Source organism: Populus trichocarpa, chromosome 5 (assembly GCF_000002775.5).
Source record: "Populus trichocarpa isolate Nisqually-1 chromosome 5, P.trichocarpa_v4.1, whole genome shotgun sequence".
In the NCBI taxonomy this organism is placed as follows: domain Eukaryota; kingdom Viridiplantae; phylum Streptophyta; class Magnoliopsida; order Malpighiales; family Salicaceae; genus Populus; species Populus trichocarpa.
The window spans coordinates 12022831-12043186 of record NC_037289.2 but is presented as its reverse complement, the minus strand read 5'-3'; the positions used below and the strand labels follow the sequence as shown (position 1 = coordinate 12043186).

The following is a 20356-nucleotide window of genomic DNA, read 5'->3' as shown; positions in this document are numbered from 1 at the left end:
AAAACCTAATGCAAAATAAATAAATAAACTATTGCAAGTTTACGAGAGTACAATCAAGTATAAAATACATTTTGATAAATCGATGTCATCCCACAGGATGTGATGCGAAGCTTTACCTGAGCAGATTAAAATACTATAAATAAAAGAATTTATAAAATTTAAATATGCAGTACATGCAATTCAGTCATACAATTTTATCACTATATTATGGAAAAAATAAAAATAAAAATAAAAATAAAAATAAACATATCTCGATTAATGAGCTCAGTAGATGCATATTTTAATTATTATTTTGTTTATATTTATATTTTGTGTTTCTTGATTCCACGTTTACTTCTCATGAAGTGAAACAATGCAAAGGTATATTTGATCCAATGAAGATTCTACACTATCAAATTTCACAAGTATAGGGATCGAAAAACCTTTGTTTCGTTGGATTTGGTATCATTTTACAACAGAAGAGGGATAAATTGAGTTGCCTCGCCCCAAACCTCGAATTTCTTAATGAAAAAAAATCCTCGACAAAGTCAAAATTCAAATGTATCTTCTAAACATAAAAGGAGTGAAATGCCAAGCAAAACAAAAAATCAGAAATCAGTATTTCATTCCCAGATTAGGAGCACATAAATTCAGATTAAAAAAAAACAAAAAACAGTATATTCAGTCAGGAGAAGCTTAAATTGAGCAATTTAAATATGGCTGGCTTTATAACAGAAACATGGAAGACTTTCCTAAATGCAAAGGAAAGTCTTGAGATGCCAGGACAAATTACATAGGAAGGCCGCAACAAAGAACAATGAGATGCCAGGACTAAACAGCATCTTGAGATTTGAAACTAGGTACGAGTTCTGCTGCTTTCTGCATTTCTAATTGGATAGAAGTATGGATGAGCCTGCATGGTATGTGGTATGAAGGTCTGTCATAACTTACAAGGCAAAGATACGAGTTGATGGGAAGGGGAAAAAAAAAAAAAACCCAACACAATCTTCTATAACATACACCACTCAATCATGGAGTCATTAATCTGGGAAGTCGACATGGACAAGGCAAAAACCACCACTCATGGATGTTTGTCAAGGATAAGTAGTAGAGGCTTACCATAGCTTCTTTTGCGGTTGGCCTTTCCAGGTGATCATATCGCAACAACTTGTCAAGGAAGTCAACAGCCTTTGAAGAGGAAAAAAAAGATAAAAAAAAAACAACTTAAAATTATATTTAACAGAATAAATGATACTTTTACATTTGCAAATTAAATTCTACCTCAGGAACTGCCAAATGTTGATTGTCAACATTAGTAAACTTGGACCATGGTTTGCGGCTATGCCTTTAAAATAAAATAAAATAAAAAATCTCAATCAAGAGAACTGGATCGGTAAACATAATTAATTGATAAGAGTTATCAGCACATATGACCAACCTCCCAACAAGGGCAGCAAGATGTGGATCTAACTCTATGCGATACTTATTCAAATATGCATTCAGGTCATCTGTTCCAAGCACCTGGGCAGAAGGGAAAGAATAATTACATTTCCATCATCTGTTCCACTCTTCATAGGCATATTACAGCTAGATTCCCACAGATACAGAGGACTTGATGTAAGATGGCAATTCTGCCATATCAGTTCTCAGGCACGGCCAAGCACATTGGGGGGAAAAAAATTCTCCAAGAGTAACGGACATTCCTTAGAAGGCAAGCACATGCACACTCACAGGATGAAGTATGTGCCCCATACCTCTCCAAATTTGCAACTTTCATCCTTAGAATTTTACAACTCCCGATCTCCATGGGTTGTCAAATTGTTCTAACATTGTCCTTACTGTCCAGATAGATGACAGGGCTGGGGTGAAATTTGACTGACAGAACACAACATGAACTTTCCAAACCAGACTGGACAATACAAAAATTCACATGGACCAAAAGATACCCAAAGACCAATATGACTTGCTTATATGTAGTCATCTAGAAAGTGATGACGAGATGATTTACAAAATCGGATATGCGTGCCTGTTGCTTTTTACTCTAATCTTTTATCCAATTATTCCACATACCTTGGCTATTTTGACCAGCTGATCATAATTATCATGCCCATAGAAGAATGGCTCCTTACGGAATATCTGCACAATACAATATCAATAAAGAGATTACCACGTGTATCTTGACATTATCTCAAACTTCATAGTAACCTATCTGCCATCCAAGCAAGAATATGCCAGCAGACCAAGGTCCATTTGTCTATGAAGAATACTATCATAGAAACTAATACATGGACAATGGGCAATAGCAGGCCAGTCATGCAAGTTCATGGAGAAGCAAGTTCCTTCTGGGCAGTCCCCCAATTCTTGTAAGGACATGTGTTCTTGCAAAGCACAGCATGGAACATGAAAGACAAGGAAAGTGGAATTTGGGGAGGACACTCACCATTCCAGCAAACATGCAACCAAGGCTCCACAAGTCCAAAGAATAGTCATAGTCTTGCAGATCAACAAGAAGTTCTGGGCCTTTAAAGTATCTGCAGAGCAGAAATGGAAAAACAGGAGAGACAAAAAAGTGACCATATCAGTTCACCATCAAGAAAAATGATGAAATCTAAGGAGGGCTTAATTAACTCAGAAACAGATGAGTTCATATATCATCTAAGAACCAGCAATAACCACAAGGAAGCATAGGAGTATGATCAAACACAACATCAAGTTTTAATATAGTGCTATAAACTCTATCATGTTGCATTTATCTTAGTTATATGATTACTACTGTGTTTATTTAGTTAGATTATTAAACAAACAAGTGCATTGCATAAAATATACTGAAAGTCGCTCAAGATTTGGGGCTGCTGTCACCATGACCATTAGATTACGCCAGCAAAAGCCATGATCACAACCATGATTAAGACTACAATTTAAGACATACTAGGTTCTACATCAATAAGTAAGCTGTCGTAATAGAACATATGTAGCTAGGACCATGCCTTGGTACATTTGTCATAAATAACTTTTTAGAGGTTACCAAGTGCATGGCAGATTGAAAGGAGAAAAACCAAGGAGCATTTCAGCAATAACAACAGCAAAGCCTTCACCCCAAACAAAACTGGGGAACATTAATTCACTAAAAACAGCTTGGGGAAGCAAAAGAACAACATGCGATATTGAAGAAAAATAAAGGAAACAATACCTGGGAATGCAAATTGTTAAAAGCTAATGAATAGGAAACAAACCTTGAAGCAACCCGAACATTGTATTCTTTCCCAGGGTGATAAAATTCTGCTAGGCCCCAATCTATCAGACGAAGTTTCCTCTGCTCATGATCAATCATGACGTTATGAGGCTTCACATCTCGATGCATGATACCTTGTGAGTGGCAATAATCTAAAGCCTACAAAAAGGATACATAGTACTTGAACATTAAACAAAACAATTTATGTTCCACAATGCTAACATTAAACAACAGAATTTCAATTTCAGATAAATTTTATAGCAAATATGAATCAAACAATTATATCTGAAAATTAGGCCAGTATTTCCAAAACCAAACTAAAAAAAAACTACTTTCAATACATCATCCACAGCCTCATCATTTGTCATAGTAGCAGAAGATGTCACTAGAACGACAACTAAATGCAACATTGATTTTGTTCAAACAATATTTACGATAGCGTAATATTTTCAACACCATCAAAATGAATTACAATAAAGAGAGAAGATGAACTGCATTGCTGAAGCATCCAACAAAAATCACTTTCACCATTGCACTAGGGAGAGAACAAGAGCAATACAATTGACAACAGCTACCTTCCTACCTGGCTATGCTATCTAATCTATGTACACAATAAATAGAAACTTCAACCTTCCAACACTAAGAAAAAATTGGGGGCAAAAAGCATTAAGTAGGTCACTGTCGATGTCTTTTCTGTCTTTTTAAATGCACGTGTCAATGTCCTTGTATGCTGTTAATGCTGATCTTGTAAAATGGAGAGAAGTAAATGATGTGCTTACCTTCAGAAGCTCGTAGATGTAATACCTAGTATCAAAGTCTGAAAGTGTCGGATAAAGCACTTTAAAATCAGTATTTTTCACATATTCAAAAATGAGACTCGGAGTCTTTGATTGTTGATCTCTAACAATATCAAGCAACTTCACAATATTCGGTCCTCCACAGAGATTCTGCAGTATTTTAATCTCTCTTTTAATCTGCATCATGTAGGAGAAAACAAAGTCAACCTAAAAAGCACAGGCTGGGTCCACAAGCCAGGAATTAGCAAGAATAAAAAAAGGGATGGATATAGAGTCTACTAAATGACATGCACAAAGAAAACTTCACTTTAGGTCATAATCCAGGGGCACCATGAAGCTACTGGCATAAGCTATCGCTCTAAAAACATCTCAAGGTTGCTTTGGGTCATAATCCAAGGGCACCATGAGGCTACAAAGAGGCTTGCTAATAAGGTATGAAAATTGAGAAAGTGCAAAGCAATTAGCTAAAAGGGGTGAGAATTGAGAAAGTGTAAGAATTATCTAGATTAAAGTAACATGATTAAACATTATCCACTAGACATACAGAGTCACAACATCTCTGAGTGAGAATGACGGTAAATGACAATAAAGCCATACTTTTTTGGTTGATGAATGATAAAAACAACTCAACAATATCATAAAAGATAATTGTAGAAAACATCCACAAAATAAAATAAATAAATAAAATCATAGAAAGACCTTCACTCCATAACTTCTAAATAAACAATACATAGGAGAGAAACAAGATTATTCTAGAAGCATAGATATCTTTCAAGAATGGAAACTCTCTTATATGCACATGCGCATGCAGTTGCTACCAGCAAAATAAATCCAATCTAATGGTCAGACAAAATTAAATATTTATTTCATATAAAAAAAATACAAAATGCTCAATACTCATGTGTATAGGCTAAATAATAATAGTTAACAGCACTGAAAACAGCTAAGATTAAGAATTAAAGAAGAAAAGAATCAATCAACAGAGCAAATCCACTAACAAAAGAAAAGGATCGATTAACAATGCTTATCTATTATAACTCACTTTCTTTTTCTTCACTGGTTTGAGAATCTTAATTATGCATTTCTCATTATCCGTGCAATGCATCCCCTCGAAAACCTCACTGTATTTCCCTCTCCCAACCTTCTTTACCACCATATAATCATCCTGCTCCCTGCACACCATTAAAGCCAAAAAAAAATTATAACCACTCGAAAATAAATCAACTCAACGCGGCAATCACCAATCTTAACTGTCTCGGTTCAACAAATTTTCACAACACGTTATTGTCTATAATAAAAACTAAATATTTAAGTTCAACAATCAATCAATCAATCGAAACAAAAGAAAGAAGAAAAAATAAAAAATCGAAGAGAGTAATGATAGGGCAGGGGCAAAAGACGAATATACCCCCATTGAACGGTGAGAGACTCATAGTCCCAGTAGTCTTTAGGACGTATCACATTGGCATCAGCATAAACCCTAGCCTTGGAAGGGGCACCGGGTCGGCGAAACGATTTGCCAATTTTCTGCGCCAGCGTGTCCGGAAGAGGCACCGAGGACCTAAATCGATGAGGAAAACGGTGCAGTATCTGATGATTTGGTGGTGGTTGTTCTTGTTGTCTTTGTCTTTGGTGTTGGCGAGAAAAAGCAGTGCTTGAAAAAGCCAATTGACGGAAGCAAGTAGGAATGGATGATTGAGAAGAAGAAAAGAGAAGAGGATTATTGTTGGAAATAAATGAAGGAGAACAAAAGAGGGTTTTGTCCTTCTTCTTCTGGTGGTGGTTCAAGATTGTTGTGATTTTTTTCTGTAGCAAAGGCCTTATGGCCATCAAATCAAATTCGTTTAGGCACAGGTAGTTGTAATAAAAAAAATTGTGCTCCTTTTATCTTCGTTGTTTTAGTGAGCCGCCAACGGAATCGCATTCTCTACCTCCATTTTCTTTTCTTTTTTCAAAACCTTGGAGCGCTCCTCCAGCTATATGTGTTTTCTCGATTTAGCTCACTGACTACCAACTTTGTCAAATTTAATTCTCTGTATATCACATTCTTTTTTAATAGAATTAGAAATTGGAAATTGTTATTTTATTCTAGTATTTTCTAGAAATATATTATTCATTTCATATTTAGATTTGAATGAATTCTTTTATAATAACAATGTAAATATTATTATGAATTTAGCATTTATACAAATAGTTTATATGTACTTAATTTAGAAATACTCATGTTAAATATAAATAATAATAAAAATAGGTAATTAATTCTATTTATGATATAAAAATAAATATTTTATAACGTTTACTAATAATAATTCTAGATATAATTATATGTATTTGATGAAATATAAATATTAATCATTTAAAATGTTTAAAGAATTTAAAAATGGATAATATTGGATATTTAGCTTAAAGTTCAAATACAAGAACTCCATAAATCTAATAAATAGGTCACATTATATACCAAATATATATAAACTTCTCATAAAGTTAAAAATAATGAGTTGTTTATAGGTCTAAGAAATATTTAATATTAATTTATAGAAATAGCTTGAGTATATAAAATTTAAAAATAATTACATTGATGTTGGTTGAATAAAACTCATTGAATATAAATAGATGTTTAAGAGAAATAATGGAAGAGGCATGATTGTTGGACTGCTTCCATACCACCTTATAAAATCTATTCAATTGCTGCTTTGATTGGTCAATATGATAACAAGTTTTAGGTCTTATTTATTTTTGTATTTTAAAAGTATTTTTAAAAGAATTTAAAAATATTTTTTTTATTTTGCTTCAAATTAATATTTTATTTGTGTTTTTAGATCATTTTGATGTACTGATGTTAAAAATAATTTTTAAAAAATAAAAAAAAATTATTTTAATACATTTTAAAAATAAAAAACACTTTAAAAAACAACCACAATCACACTCCCAGACACATGAAAAATCGAATGCTTGGTTCCATTCAATGTTGGGTTTTTTTCCCCGTAGCATTCCTAACATGGGCACATTTCTCTTTGCAGGTTATTCGCATTAACATTTGTTGAGGATCCATTTTGAACTCCTCGTTTTGTGAGATGGCTTACAAAGGCCTTCTATATCTCTGTTATCCTCATTTTGCTGACAGATCCATTGCTGCATTTTGAGCTAATGATCCTCTTTCTTTTACGTTTCGCATCAAATGTCAAACCCTATCATGTATGTATGTTCTTCTTTGTTGCTGTCAGAACTTTCATTATTATGTCGAACAAACTTTGCAAGAAAGCATCGTTTGGTTAGCAGACTCTGCTGCCCTGTTTCTGTTTGTCTATTCGTTTCTTTTTCTTCTTTTTCTTTTTTCGTCTCCCCTCTTTTTCTTACACTTCTTACTGTTTTGCTTAGGCCTCTTTTCATGCAATTCAATTTTACCTGCTGTCTCTTGCAATCGGCAGCTTTGGCAGCTCTGTTTCTTACTTTTCTATTTTTCCTAGATCGGTGAAACTTATATGATCACTGCACTATAGGGCCAGTAGCTGTCCAGCGGTGCCTTAGTGCTTTCGAAAATTCGGATGGCTGCCTGAAATTTTGCAATGCTGAAGAAGCTCTGTTTGTCTCCTCAGCTGCAGTTTCTTCGTCAGCTGTCTTCCACCCCCTCCTCTCCTAATGACTCTGTTTCTAGCATGCTTAAACATATGTTATGCTAGCAATCTGCCACTGTTGCTGTGGATCTTAACACATGCTTTAGCCTATACAATGCTTTCAGAACCACTGTTGGTTGATTTTTTCGAGTTTTGAGTTTTTAGACGTGGTGGGGTGGAATGGGAATCGATGGTTCCAACTTACTGTTCCAAAAGAACTTGTGGCTTTGATGTCATGTCACGCTTTAAGGAAGAAGTGTTAGAGCTGTTCTTGTGAAACTTGCTACCAAAGATTGAATGATTGACTATAATTGATGTTGAGATACCGCTTTCTTTCCTTTCTTCATGCTTTCTTCTCTTTGGCATCATATAACTTCAAGGAGTTGAGGCTGTACTGTATTCCCTTGAAAGGTCAAATAATTTGTAGGAAATAGCCGATCCATGTGGGGAAAGATTGACCGTGACAAGCTCTATTTCGAAGTTTATTTTGTGGCATAAAAGTAGGTATTTAAATTTAAACATGTCTTAATTTAATTACAACTTCTAACCTCAATCTCAACATAATTTTTAATTAATAAAAAACAAATAACAATTTAAGAACTTAGATGTAACACTTTAAAATTTTATAAAAAATAAGCACAAAATAATGTGAATCTGTGCAAGTTTCAAGCCCAAAAAGCTTTCACTTGAGAAGGTGTATTAGAGAATAATATAAATCATATTTTGGGACCTTACCTAGAAGTTTAAGTTATTGGTTTGAGATGATTCTTAGACACATTCCAACAACATCTACACATTAAGCCTTAGTCTTCTCAACCAATCAACCACTTTGTCATTACATAGTAATATTTATAAAACATTCTAAACTATAACACATGGTTTACATTAAGGGTCAATTATATATATATATTAAATACAATACAATTTTACTCAAATACTAGCCAAGTTGCAAACTCCATTTTTAGCTTATGATACAGCCCTCTGAAAAATATAAGTTTAATATGAAACTTCCCAATTATAGCTTAATAGTAATCGAAATCAGCATGCCTTAAAATCATCACTAGAAGATTTCTATTACCATATCTCATATAGTATATAAGGAATCCATATAATATATAAGGAATCTATATGCATATCAATCATATCCCTTCATGCCCTACCTTAATAGACATTTCTTTCCCTATACAACATCAAGTCTTTATTCACCCTTTTTTTCCTTACCCTTTTACGAATCTTTTACCTTGATTCCCATTTCTATCTATGTTATTAACTTGAACTCATCATCGTGTAAAAATCATTATCAACCTTTAAAATGTTTAATCATCTCTCTGAAGAATATAAAAGGCACAACTCCTTACCAGGAAGTAACGTCCCATGCAAAACATTCCCTGCGGAGGCTAATTCCTCTAAACCCCCACCTCGAAGGTGTATTTCTTACGTCAGTCCATCTCGCGGCATTATCCCTCATGATCTACGGAGGTAGGATGAGTCCTAACCTGAAACTCTTGTCACACACGCATCTAAAACATAGAAACTATGTCTTGTACCTCCCTACAATTTACGCAATAATAATCAATATTTTAGAGATCATCCCCGTGCATTGATCATTTAATGTTCATTTAAACCCATGTTAGTCTGTACCATACACATCATCACCAATTTGTATCGGCCATATTTCTTGTATATATACATGACTAGGGCATTACATGCATACCCACCACTTGAGCTAAGGTTCTTAACACATAAACATGTTTTCTCAAGATCAAAGGGTTTAAATCGAGTTACTATACCAACCCTTCTTCATCCCACTTCTAGGATCGCCCTAAAGGCGTATTTCTCTTTACTTTTTAGTTAATGTATCAGTCATCACCTCAATATATTTAAATTATCATAACAACCATCAGTTGTTACACATTTACACTGTCAAAAGCAACTTTGATTATACCATTTTTACACCATCAAAACATCCCCAAATAATCCACATTTACACCGACATAACCAGCCCCAATTACACCTTATCCACGTTATCAAAATAGGTCCCAAACACATCATGTTATGCTAACAACTCAACCCCTAATGTATCACTTATTCACTGCAAAAAATAAACCCAATAACTCACTTTCATGTTGTCGTAATAGCCCTAAATATTCTATATTTATGTTGTTAAAAGTAACCCTATTTGCACTTGTTCATGCTATCAAATTAACTTGAAAACACATAAAATCTCGCTTACAAAACAACCCCAACTCAGGCTACAATTCCATTATCAAAACAAGCCTGAAAGCACACAATTTTTATGTCATTAACTCGAACTTATCATCATATTTTTATTTACCATTCCCACAACCTGGAACTCGGTTATATACCATCCATGTTCTATAAAAATATCATATCTTATTTATTTTAAAAAATCTTCCAAACACACTTATTAACAAGTAAGCATCAGTAAAATATAGCATTCACCACCACATAATAATTCAACATCAACAATTTCTTTTTTTCAGTCATGGTTCCCAGAGAAGTCCATTTTCCTTTTAAATACTCAAAATCTCTTCCTGAGTATTTGCTTAGTAAGTAATCCTTAATCTGCCATCTTTACATGTGACCAACCATATAATTCTGATATCAGTATCAATTGATATTGTTAGTCTTCACCTCATGGAAGACTAATCATAACTAATTCTGCTATTAATATCAATTGATATCATTAGTCTTCACCTCTTGACATATTAATAAAAACAAATCACAGTATCAGTATCAACCAATATCATTAGTCTCCACCTCGTGGCAGACTAATAAAAACAAATCCCAGTATCAATATTAACTAATACCATTAGTTTTCATAACATGACAGACTAATCAGTCCTTCATAATAATATTTTCCTTTCTTATCCTTTCTTTTTTCCCCATTTTTTATGCATTCATTTGTTTTTTCAGAATCAATGCACAATTTAAACAAATAAAACTACTATGGAATACTTAATTTAAAATTTGTTATTTAGGTATCGAACACCTACCTGCTGCTCGTGACGATCTCACTTCTCCCTTCTATGGTCTAGCTCCTAAAGCCTCCTTTGTCATAACAAGATTTACCAATCATTTTCATCATATCCATTTTACCTAGGAACCATATCCTGATTCCACAATTAACACACATTCACAATTTCTAATTATAGTTATTTCATATCTCATCCATATATGCAATGCATTCATGTTTGGAAAACATGCTTTCCATATTTATTTCAACCATCCTAAAATAATTTAGGCTAAAATCATGTCATATCATCATTCATACACATCAAGTAAAATTTATATCTTAAGGTTCTAAGCATTACCCTTATCATGATAACACCTTCACTTATTAACACATTATCTTTTTTACCCAACTTTTTTTTACACATGTTGCATCATTATATGAATTAAATCTTCAGCACAATTTCATTTAGTATAATGACCTATTTCCTGCCCTTTTTCTTAATACATGTTTTTTGGTAATAAAAAGAAAAAAAATCATCCATTGCATTACTTTTCTCTTTCAACATTTACTAAACCTATTAAATTTAACATTTCAAACCTAGATTAGAAATTAGAACATATCAATCCCTCTATGTCATTTGAAATTCCTTCCAATTACATTTAGCCCAAAACACATCCTTAGACTAAATAAACATATTATCCCTTTTCGCTTTCCAATTAACACATTTTAAGCAACTCATTTCTTCCATCAAATGGAAGTTTCAGCCACAAAGAACATATTTGCTTGTTTTTAATTCCTAACTCAAACTCATCTAATAATAACAACTTCCATCTTTTTTATTGGCAAAAGTTTCGGCCTAAGGGATTTTCATTCCTTGGAATTTTCTTCATCTTTCATTATGTTTCCGGACATTAATAACACTACTTTAAAACATAAAGTTTGAGCCAAATAAGGTCTCACACCCGAGCATTTTCATCATTTTCCCAATTTATTTTTATGCATCAACAACATTATAAAGGTCATATAACATGATTTCAATCAACAATTCCTTCTTCTCAAACTTTCTAAACCCTACCCCACATATTTCAACATAGTAAGATTTTCAATTCTTCAAATTACTCATCATAAGCAAAAGAATTAAGAGAAAGAACACTTACCCAAGTGTTTTGAAGATAGATTTAAACATGTTCTCAAAGCCATTTTCTTCCAAAGCTTATGTTCTCTCTCTTGAGCTTACATTTTTCCTCACTTAAATCCATCTTTTTTCCTTTGTTTTATCCCTCTTAAATCCTCTCTTAACTTGATATTTTTTCCAAAACTAGCTAAATCTCATGATTTTTCAAAACAATGGATTTTCTCTCAATTTTGGTGGAAGATTCAAGAACAACCATATTTTTGTTGGTTTTTTTTACAGTTCTACCCCTCTTAATACTCTTAGATAGTTCACATGTGTTTTACTCGATCATATCCACTTTTCCGCGCAGTCTTTTTACCAAATTTATTCTCAATTATCACATTATCTCTTCGAGACCATTTCCTCATTTTAAAATATATTAATTTTTTCTTTTCATTATTTATTTCTTTTTTGAACTTATTATCATTTCATAGTAACATTACCAATTTTTAATTGAAACTTACACTTACACTTTTTCGTACAATTATTCATTAACTTTTATTTCTTATAAACTAATTTCTTAGAATCTTCTCTTTCTCAAAACATATTTATTTTAAACTTTCATTGTACTTTTCTCCATCAAAACTCATTACTAGTTTCACCAACGTTACAAATTTTAAACTAAAAATTCATAACTCTCATTTTAACTTCAACAATACCTTTAAATTTATCTTTGGAGATCATCATTTCCATTACACCTCATATTTATTATTATTATTATTATTTATTTATTTCTCTTCATCTCGAGGTTCTATTACTCAACATGGTCTTATTACCTTCAGTCAATGTGTATATCAAGGTTTACGTTAAAAGTTTGAATTGATAAACATTATTCAAATATCAGAAATACAAACTAAATTTGAAAAAAATACTACCTAAACTTAAATTTTTAAATTCTCAAATGATAACCACGATCTATAATTAAAAAAACACAAATTTATTTTTTTAGATTAGTCGAATTTAGTTTAATAGATATATTCAGCTCTTAGATATCTACAAAAGAAAATTAATCTTGGATCAAGTATCGATAGAACTAAGTCAATTAAAAACCCATCCACATTTGAACTGAATTATTCAAATATAGTTGAGTCAAGTTTCACGAGTGAAGCTTCAAGTTCAAGGTTTCACAAGTCTAACATGTCAGGCATAAGGACAGGCTATAAAACATTCAGCAACACCCATTTGTAATTAAATTGTTTAGCAAGATAGCAATTACTTTTCAAAATACTTTTTCGTTTAGAAATAAATTAAAATCATTTCTGACATCGGCATATCAAAATAATTTGAAAATACTAAAAAAATATTAATTTAAAGTAAACAAATAAAAAAATTTAAAATTTTTTCAAATACACTTAAAACATAAAAAGATACTCAATTTTTTTTTAAGTTTATATGCCTGCTGCACAAGCAAGTCAATGGTGAAATTGCAGATGACACCAGGCAACGTTATCTGGAGACATGGTTTGATCCAGTCTCGAATTAAAATATTGTTTGATTATGCAAGAGGCTGTTCAGAAAGGGAATCCCGGCACGGTGAAAAAAATTGCATGCAAATTGGCCTCTTAGAGGCGGTCATACAAGTGCCAATCGTGCCTCCACCAGTCAGTCCTCGCAAACATCGGTTATTGACAGGGATTCATGTCAGATGGTGGAATGTGAAAATCAGAGCAGGTAAATACTTGAAAAAAAAAGAGGCAAAAAACAAAACACAAAGTGAATATGATGCGATTATATTCTCCCAAACAATTCTTAACTGCCTGCAAATAACAGAGGGCAGCCACAATGTTAATAGGGCAAATAATTATAAGCACCATACATTGTCCCAAATGCAACGGCCTGACACGCTCCACACAAACATCAGCATCGCAACCTGCTACTGTGTCAGCATCCTGCTATTTTCTGTGGCCCTCACTTGAGAGAAATTTATGGGTGGATCTCCAGTCCACTGACAGAATCTATGTGAATACTAGCGTAGTAATCTGTTACTGTGTCCGCATCCTGCTACTTTCTGCAGCTCTCACTTGAGAGAAATATGGGTGTGCCTTTATAGAAAACATCAGGGGAAAAAATTAGATGCACGTTAGCATATCCAAAAATCAGAAGGTTTTGTATCAGCCAGATATTAACCAAAAATGGCTACAGGCAAGTATGTGCTAGCAGGTTCAAAAGCTTACACTGTCCCATTACCAATTACCGAAACTACAACGCCAAACCAGAGAATTCCAACCAGTTGGATCATTACTCACATTTTAGCCATGGAAATAAGACGAACAAACTAAGTTTAAGGAACAAAAAGAATGTTAACTAAACCTATTGCCAGTTTGATCTATCACTCTCTGACACACACAAAGCAAGCCCCATGGACTGCAACTTGCAAAACTATAGCAAGTTTGAGCTTTTCTCAAGCCAATATTGAAATATTAATGTGCATACAAAGTGGAAGCAGAAAACAATGCTGTACAGATTATAAAAACTAGTGTGTCTAGATGCCTGGAGTGACATTTCTAACACAAACATTTTGTGCACACCCTCCCTTCCCATTGTAGGTAATTCAACATGCTTGAGGGAAAGACTGGATGGAAGATGTCCCCGCCCATTTTTTGAACCACACACTTCCAAAAAGAAAAAGGAAAAAAAAAAAAAAACAATAATAATCTAGCTGACAAGCCAAAAATGGAATTACCATTGCTTCTCTAGCAGTTAGCCTATCTTGATGATCATACCGAAGAAGCTTATCAAGAAAATCAAGGGCCTGCATATTAGCACCTCAAAAGAATCATCAATAGTTTAAGGCTACTAATGATAGGTGGAATAAACTTAAATTGACTTGACAAATTATGTAAGATGACTAACCTCTGGAGACACAAGGTGCTGATTATCTGAATTAATAAATCTTGACCAGGGCTTCCTACTGTGCCTGCAGCAGTATAAAATATGACACATTAATTCAAATTGACTAACAAATTATAAATGGCCATAATATTGGAAAAGAAAGTCACATTATTGTGCAATCAGACATTTGATTAATAATGGCAAACTAATTTGTAAAATGGAAAAGAAAATCATGATTCACAAACCTCCCAACGAGCGCATCAAGTTGAGGATCGAGCTCTAAATGATATTTGTTCAGATATGCATTTAGCTCATCAGTCCCTAGTACCTGAAATCAGCTCAAAATCAGACATTGGGCAAGTGGTAGCAGTTTATTTAAGAAAAATCTTTTCTTCATAATCTTAATAAAACTATTGCTTAAATAACATGTGCAAAACTTTACTGAACATCTGAATCAGCACTACCTTGGCAACTTTGACAAGCTGATCATGGTTGTCATGGCCATAAAAGAATGGCTCCTTCCTAAATATCTGCATCAAGAATAGGAACAATCAGCAAATCACAAGATGATGAAGGATCAGCAAATCACACATGATAGATCTCATAAAGAAGAAAGAGTCACATGAAGGCTCCACATGCGAGATTCTCACCATTCCGGCAAACATGCAACCAAGGCTCCACATGTCTAAAGAATAGTCATAGTCTTGTAAATCAACAAGAAGTTCAGGCCCCTTAAAATATCTGAGAAACAAGGAAACTATTTTATTCTTTAATTCAAAGATGAAGCCATAACAATATCACCATTATTAAAAAAGGTAATGGTCAAAGTGATATTTCTTTTGCTTGGACCTTTCAGAAAATTGTTCCATTCTTGAAGTCCAGGAACAAAAATTACAGTATGTCAAGAACCACCACCTCCTTGGAAATTAAGGAATTGAACCCAAATCTAAACATAGAAAAAAGAAAAGGAATATTTTGATGGTTGACTCATGCAATCTGCTATGCGGGTCATGGAAACATGCATTATCAGAAGTTCACTCAGCTTGGGTTTGAATTTAGATAAATTTGATGCAAAAAATGCATCATTATGAACCACTCAGTTTTCAGATACTCAACTGATTAAAGGTATAGGCTAGACAGAACATTACATAACCAACCACTGAGTGGAATGAACCTTCACATATAGTCCATAAGATCTAATTTTGAGTTACGGACAAAAAATGTTAAATTGCTTTATTAGTATGTTCTTAATATTTTAGCACATCAATAAAGGGCAGGAGGGGTGTCCACTACAATTTATCCTATATTCAAGGGCTAAATGTAAATAACATGAACAAAAAGATAAAGAAGCAGAATGTCATTAAGATGATCTATAATGCTTTCAACCATTACCTTGAAGCTACCCGGACATTATACTCCTTTCCAGGATGATAAAATTCAGCAAGACCCCAGTCTATCAAGCGAAGTTTTCGCAACTCATGGTCTATCATAACATTGTGAGGCTTGACATCTCTATGCATTATTCCCTGTGAGTGGCAGTAATCTAATGCCTGCATTTTCAAGATATATTTATTTGAGCAGAAACCTTAATGTCATTACCATACCACATTTGCTTCATAATAAAAAAGCATTTTCCCTTTTTCAACAGGGAGCAGGCCCACATACACAAGAAGGATATACTTTGATCTGAGATGATGACCTACAAGCAGTGACACTAATGAGCCATAGGAAAGGTCAATAGATGAGAGATCATATCAATGTATGCACTTGAATAAAAGCAAACATATTGTATACTCTTCAATGACTTGCAACATAATTCCATCCATAACAAATTTTTCCCCAAAACCAGAAATTTCTGACCCGTCAACATAAAGGTTAAAGGGAGAGGGGAAGAGAAAATTCTCATGCATAAGATACCTTGAGAAGCTCATATATGTAGTAGCGTATGTCATAATCAGTCAAGGTGGGGTACAAAACTTTGAAGTCTGTACTGTTCACATATTCAAATATGAGGCTAGGAGTTTTTGAGTGCTGATCTCTGACAATGTCAAGAAGCTTTACTACATTCGGGCCACCGCAAAGGTTCTGAAGTATTTTTATTTCCCTTTTAATCTGCAAAAGGATCATAGAATGGTAATCACTATGCCTCAAACAAATTTCTAGCTAAGTTTAAGGGAAAAACATTTATTTATTTTTTTTTAAAAAGAAAGCACTGAAATGTTAGATATAGAGATATTAACAATCACCTTCTTTTTCTTAACAGGTTTGAGGATCTTGATAATGCACCGCTCATTGCTATTGACATTTATGCCCTCAAAAACCTCACTGTACTTTCCCCTTCCAACTTTCCGAACAACCTCATAATCATCTTGATCACTGGAAAGATCTAGAAAAGTTAAAACACAAAGGAAAGAAAACACACCATAGCTACCACTAGAGGATACAAATAAGAAAAAGAGGAATGAACAGATCTGCCGGCTATTATATAACACAAAGCTTGATACCACTAATCTGGTATTTTACTATAGAACACTGAAAAATCAAGCCTAAGCTGCAAGAGATGGCTAGAGACAGGTAAAAAGATGGGAAGCCAAAATTTTAATATAGAATAATCAGAGATGGAGCTAAATGGTACGAAAGTATTCAGCGAAATCCATTTTAGCTTTTAAAATTGCTACATTTTGCATTCTTTAAGAGTCCCTGTTCATTTACAGATTTAAATTCTGCATCAACCAGTGAAACTTAGTATCAATAATATCATTTCACATAAGCCAGTCCTCAGTGATTACCAAATATAAGCCTGCTTAGAATCTCAGAAATACTTGAAATAAAACAGAAGCATCCATTTTTAGTGAATAAACAGCAAACGAACTTCACAGAGAAGAAAAATCTTAATAAAAATCACTTCCCCTTAACTGAATGAGATTTTACGCTTTTGTTATTTACAAGAGGAAAATCTTCCTCATTTCACCATATATCCAATTCTTGGACAGCAACTTTATGACCAGAAAACAATAACACAATGAAAACCATACTTTCAGTACCTAGGATGCTATAGCTTTTGAAAGCATTATCCAAACCAAAGAAATGGCTCTCATCCATATGGACAACCAAGCAATTTGGATACCGTTCTAGTCTGTTAGCAACATTTCTAATACATCACATATATCTTAGAGTCCTCTCTCTCACGGCTAGTAGATCCACCAAAGATAAAAACAAAAAAAATAATAAAAAAAGGAACATAATATAGCAATCAATTTAACCAAATAATAATAATTGATTATTTACTATGCCCAAAACCTAAAAAAAAAATTTGCTTAGCTTAGTACAACTCCGATAAATTCTCTTCATGTCCCAAGCACTAAGAACATCTTAAATTCTCAAGCCCATGAGTCCCCCAATCTCAAAAATAAAAAACAGATTAATAAAAAACAACTAAAAGGAGAGATTCAGAAACCGATTAGGGTTTGATTAAAACTTAATTACCCCCACTGAACAGCGAGAGACTCGTAATCCCAATACTCCTTAGGACGCAGAACATTCACATCGGTATAGACTCGCGCTTTCGACATGGATCGCCGCCGATTCAAGATCTCGATGATCTTGTCGGTATTGCTTTCTTCGCCGTTGGAGACAGTGGTGGTGATGCGCGGGTTTGGTAATCAGAGCGATGCTACTGCTGGGTTTTGGGTTTGCTCATGTTTTTTTCATGTGCGAGGCAGTGCCTAGTACTCTATACGCTATGCACCACCGCTTTCTATTTTTATGTTTTTTTAATTAACATGGTGTTCGTACAGCTTCCATGGATTTTTATTAATTTTATAAATTTTAAAATTAATAATTATATAAGCCTCAATAACCCTAACACTACTTCATTTATGAGGTGGAAATATAGTAGAATTGTACAACTAATTAGATTAATAACTTATTGGTTAATTTAGTGAGTTAATTACATGTAAATTAAATAACAATTACACTAAAGAGAAATAATAATAATAATAATAATAATAATAATAATAATTAATTATAGAAGAGTATGAACATTGAGATCTTTCTCTTATCATCTCACGTAACATATGTCATCGTAGCTTGCATTTTTTTTCAATTTAATATTTTACTCATTGACCTATGAGAACTCATCCCATCATACTAGTCTTACTGATATGTGTATAAATAAGGAAGAATATATATATAATATACTCATTTTACACAATTATAATAATTAACCTTTATATCATATTTATTCTGCAATTCAACATAATTAGAGCTTAGCAGTGCCAAATGTCATTTTGTAATCAGATTACTACAATTAACCCTTCTATCACGTATGCATAATTTTCTTCATCACTTTTTGCATCCTTTAATTGGTAAAATTGGGTCTTGTTTGTTTTTTTATTTCAAAAGCATTTTTAAAAAAATATAAAATTTTTTATTTTTTTATTTGCTTTAAATTAATATTTTTTTAGTATTTTCAGATTATTTTGATGCGCTGATATCAAAAATAATTTTTTAAAAAATAAAAAAAAAACATCATTTTGATGCATTTCCAAGTGAAAAATACTTTGAAAACCAACCAGAACCACACTTCCAAATAGGTTAAATTCTTCAAACTGATACAACCTTACCAGCATGTATCCATCATCCTTTCCACATCATAAATCAATAAGAAATTGTACAAGGTTCCATTAGCCAATATCTCTTAGTATACAAAATGATATAACAGTAACTATGTTCTCATCATGATCTGGATAATTCATGTCATACTTCCCTAGCTATTTCAATGCTTGAGCAAGTACTTGTCCATCTAATATTCACGTACTCTCATGTCTATTCATGACATTTTCTCGTTTCCAATCACAATCCATTCCATATATTCAGGGAATGATATTTGTTTTTTTACATAATTTAACTATCTATAGCCAATACAAAGCCGCCAAGTCTCATCCTACTTATCATAACAAAGATTGTCATCAAGTTCTTTCCAAAATTCACTCCATCATTGTCTGATAACTTGACAATATTGGCTATATATTATCAATTTAGTTTTAGATTCATTAATGATTTCACCCCTAAGTTCATATTTGTTTATAGATTCATTAAACCAACAATACTCACAACTAAAGTTTAGAGAATTAGATGTATTTGTCAATCTAAACCCAACGACCTTAACTCGTACTACATGGTGACCGAGTATTTACTATTTCATTTTAATATTCATAGTTCACATATTATTTTGGTCGTACATCCATGACCCATATTATGCATGTCATCAGAACTCATTGATTTATATGAATACTAAAAAACTTATACCCTAAAGTAAGTCATATTCATGAATCACATTCCATTATCCTTAACTCATACTATAAGACAACCATATTCAATGGCCCATTTTCAATCATTGTAACTCGTACCTTGTATTATCCATACATTTACTATTTAATTTCAGTAATCATAACCAAAATTCAACATCAATTATATATTTCTCAATTTATTATGGCAATCCAAAAACCATGCCTTATCTTAATTAATCTTGAAATTTCATTACTCCACCTTAAAGGCAATTCAAATCTTGGAATTCCATTATCCCGCCCCAAAAACAAATTAAATCTTTTGATATCTACTTTCACTATTTTGAAACTAACAATTTATGTATAACCAATAGTTTTTCATTAATTTGAAAATCCTTTACCTGGAGCTTCTGAGACGCGTGCTCCTAAAAGTATCAACTCCACTTTGAACAAACCTTTTATC

At 33.0% G+C, this 20356-nt stretch overlaps 2 protein-coding genes across 2 annotated transcripts; both read right to left on the bottom strand.

Annotated features, from left to right (window-relative positions):
* Positions 1–577: 577 nt before the first annotated feature.
* On the bottom strand, positions 578–6007 carry LOC7489764 (casein kinase II subunit alpha). The gene is made up of 10 exons (XM_002306465.4): positions 5417–6007; positions 5051–5180; positions 3991–4185; positions 3213–3370; positions 2420–2510; positions 2050–2115; positions 1418–1500; positions 1261–1324; positions 1099–1167; positions 578–892 (listed from the first exon to the last, which is right to left on the bottom strand). Exons 1-10 carry the CDS (start codon positions 5836–5838, stop codon positions 836–838), a joined length of 1335 nt encoding a protein of 444 aa, XP_002306501.2. The 5' UTR covers positions 5839–6007; the 3' UTR covers positions 578–835.
* A 7470-nt stretch (positions 6008–13477) lies between these two features.
* Positions 13478–18372, bottom strand: LOC7489763 (casein kinase II subunit alpha-2). The gene is made up of 10 exons (XM_002306464.4): positions 18092–18372; positions 16852–16981; positions 16523–16717; positions 15998–16155; positions 15256–15346; positions 15070–15135; positions 14851–14933; positions 14627–14690; positions 14457–14525; positions 13478–13815 (listed from the first exon to the last, which is right to left on the bottom strand). Exons 1-10 carry the CDS (start codon positions 18175–18177, stop codon positions 13756–13758), a joined length of 1002 nt encoding a protein of 333 aa, XP_002306500.3. The 5' UTR covers positions 18178–18372; the 3' UTR covers positions 13478–13755.
* Between the last annotated feature and the right edge of the window lie 1984 nt (positions 18373–20356).

What these genes read in the sequence shown, in the direction of transcription:
- LOC7489764 (XM_002306465.4), bottom strand. Translation starts at nt 5,838, where the DNA reads ATGGCCATAAGGCCTTTGCTACAGAAAAAAATCACAACAATCTTGAAC. An exon ending in ACATCTACGAGCTTCTGAAG is followed by an intron (nt 3,371 to 3,990) that starts GTAAGCACATCA and finishes TCCTTTTTGTAG; the next exon opens with GCTTTAGATTATTGCCACTC. An exon ending in AATGTTCGGGTTGCTTCAAG is followed by an intron (nt 2,511 to 3,212) that starts GTTTGTTTCCTA and finishes TCTGCTCTGCAG; the next exon opens with ATACTTTAAAGGCCCAGAAC.
- LOC7489763 (XM_002306464.4), bottom strand. Translation starts at nt 18,177, where the DNA reads ATGTCGAAAGCGCGAGTCTATACCGATGTGAATGTTCTGCGTCCTAAG. An exon ending in ACATATATGAGCTTCTCAAG is followed by an intron (nt 16,156 to 16,522) that starts GTATCTTATGCA and finishes TTGAAAATGCAG; the next exon opens with GCATTAGATTACTGCCACTC. An exon ending in AGCACCTTGTGTCTCCAGAG is followed by an intron (nt 14,526 to 14,626) that starts GTTAGTCATCTT and finishes GCTAATATGCAG; the next exon opens with GCCCTTGATTTTCTTGATAA.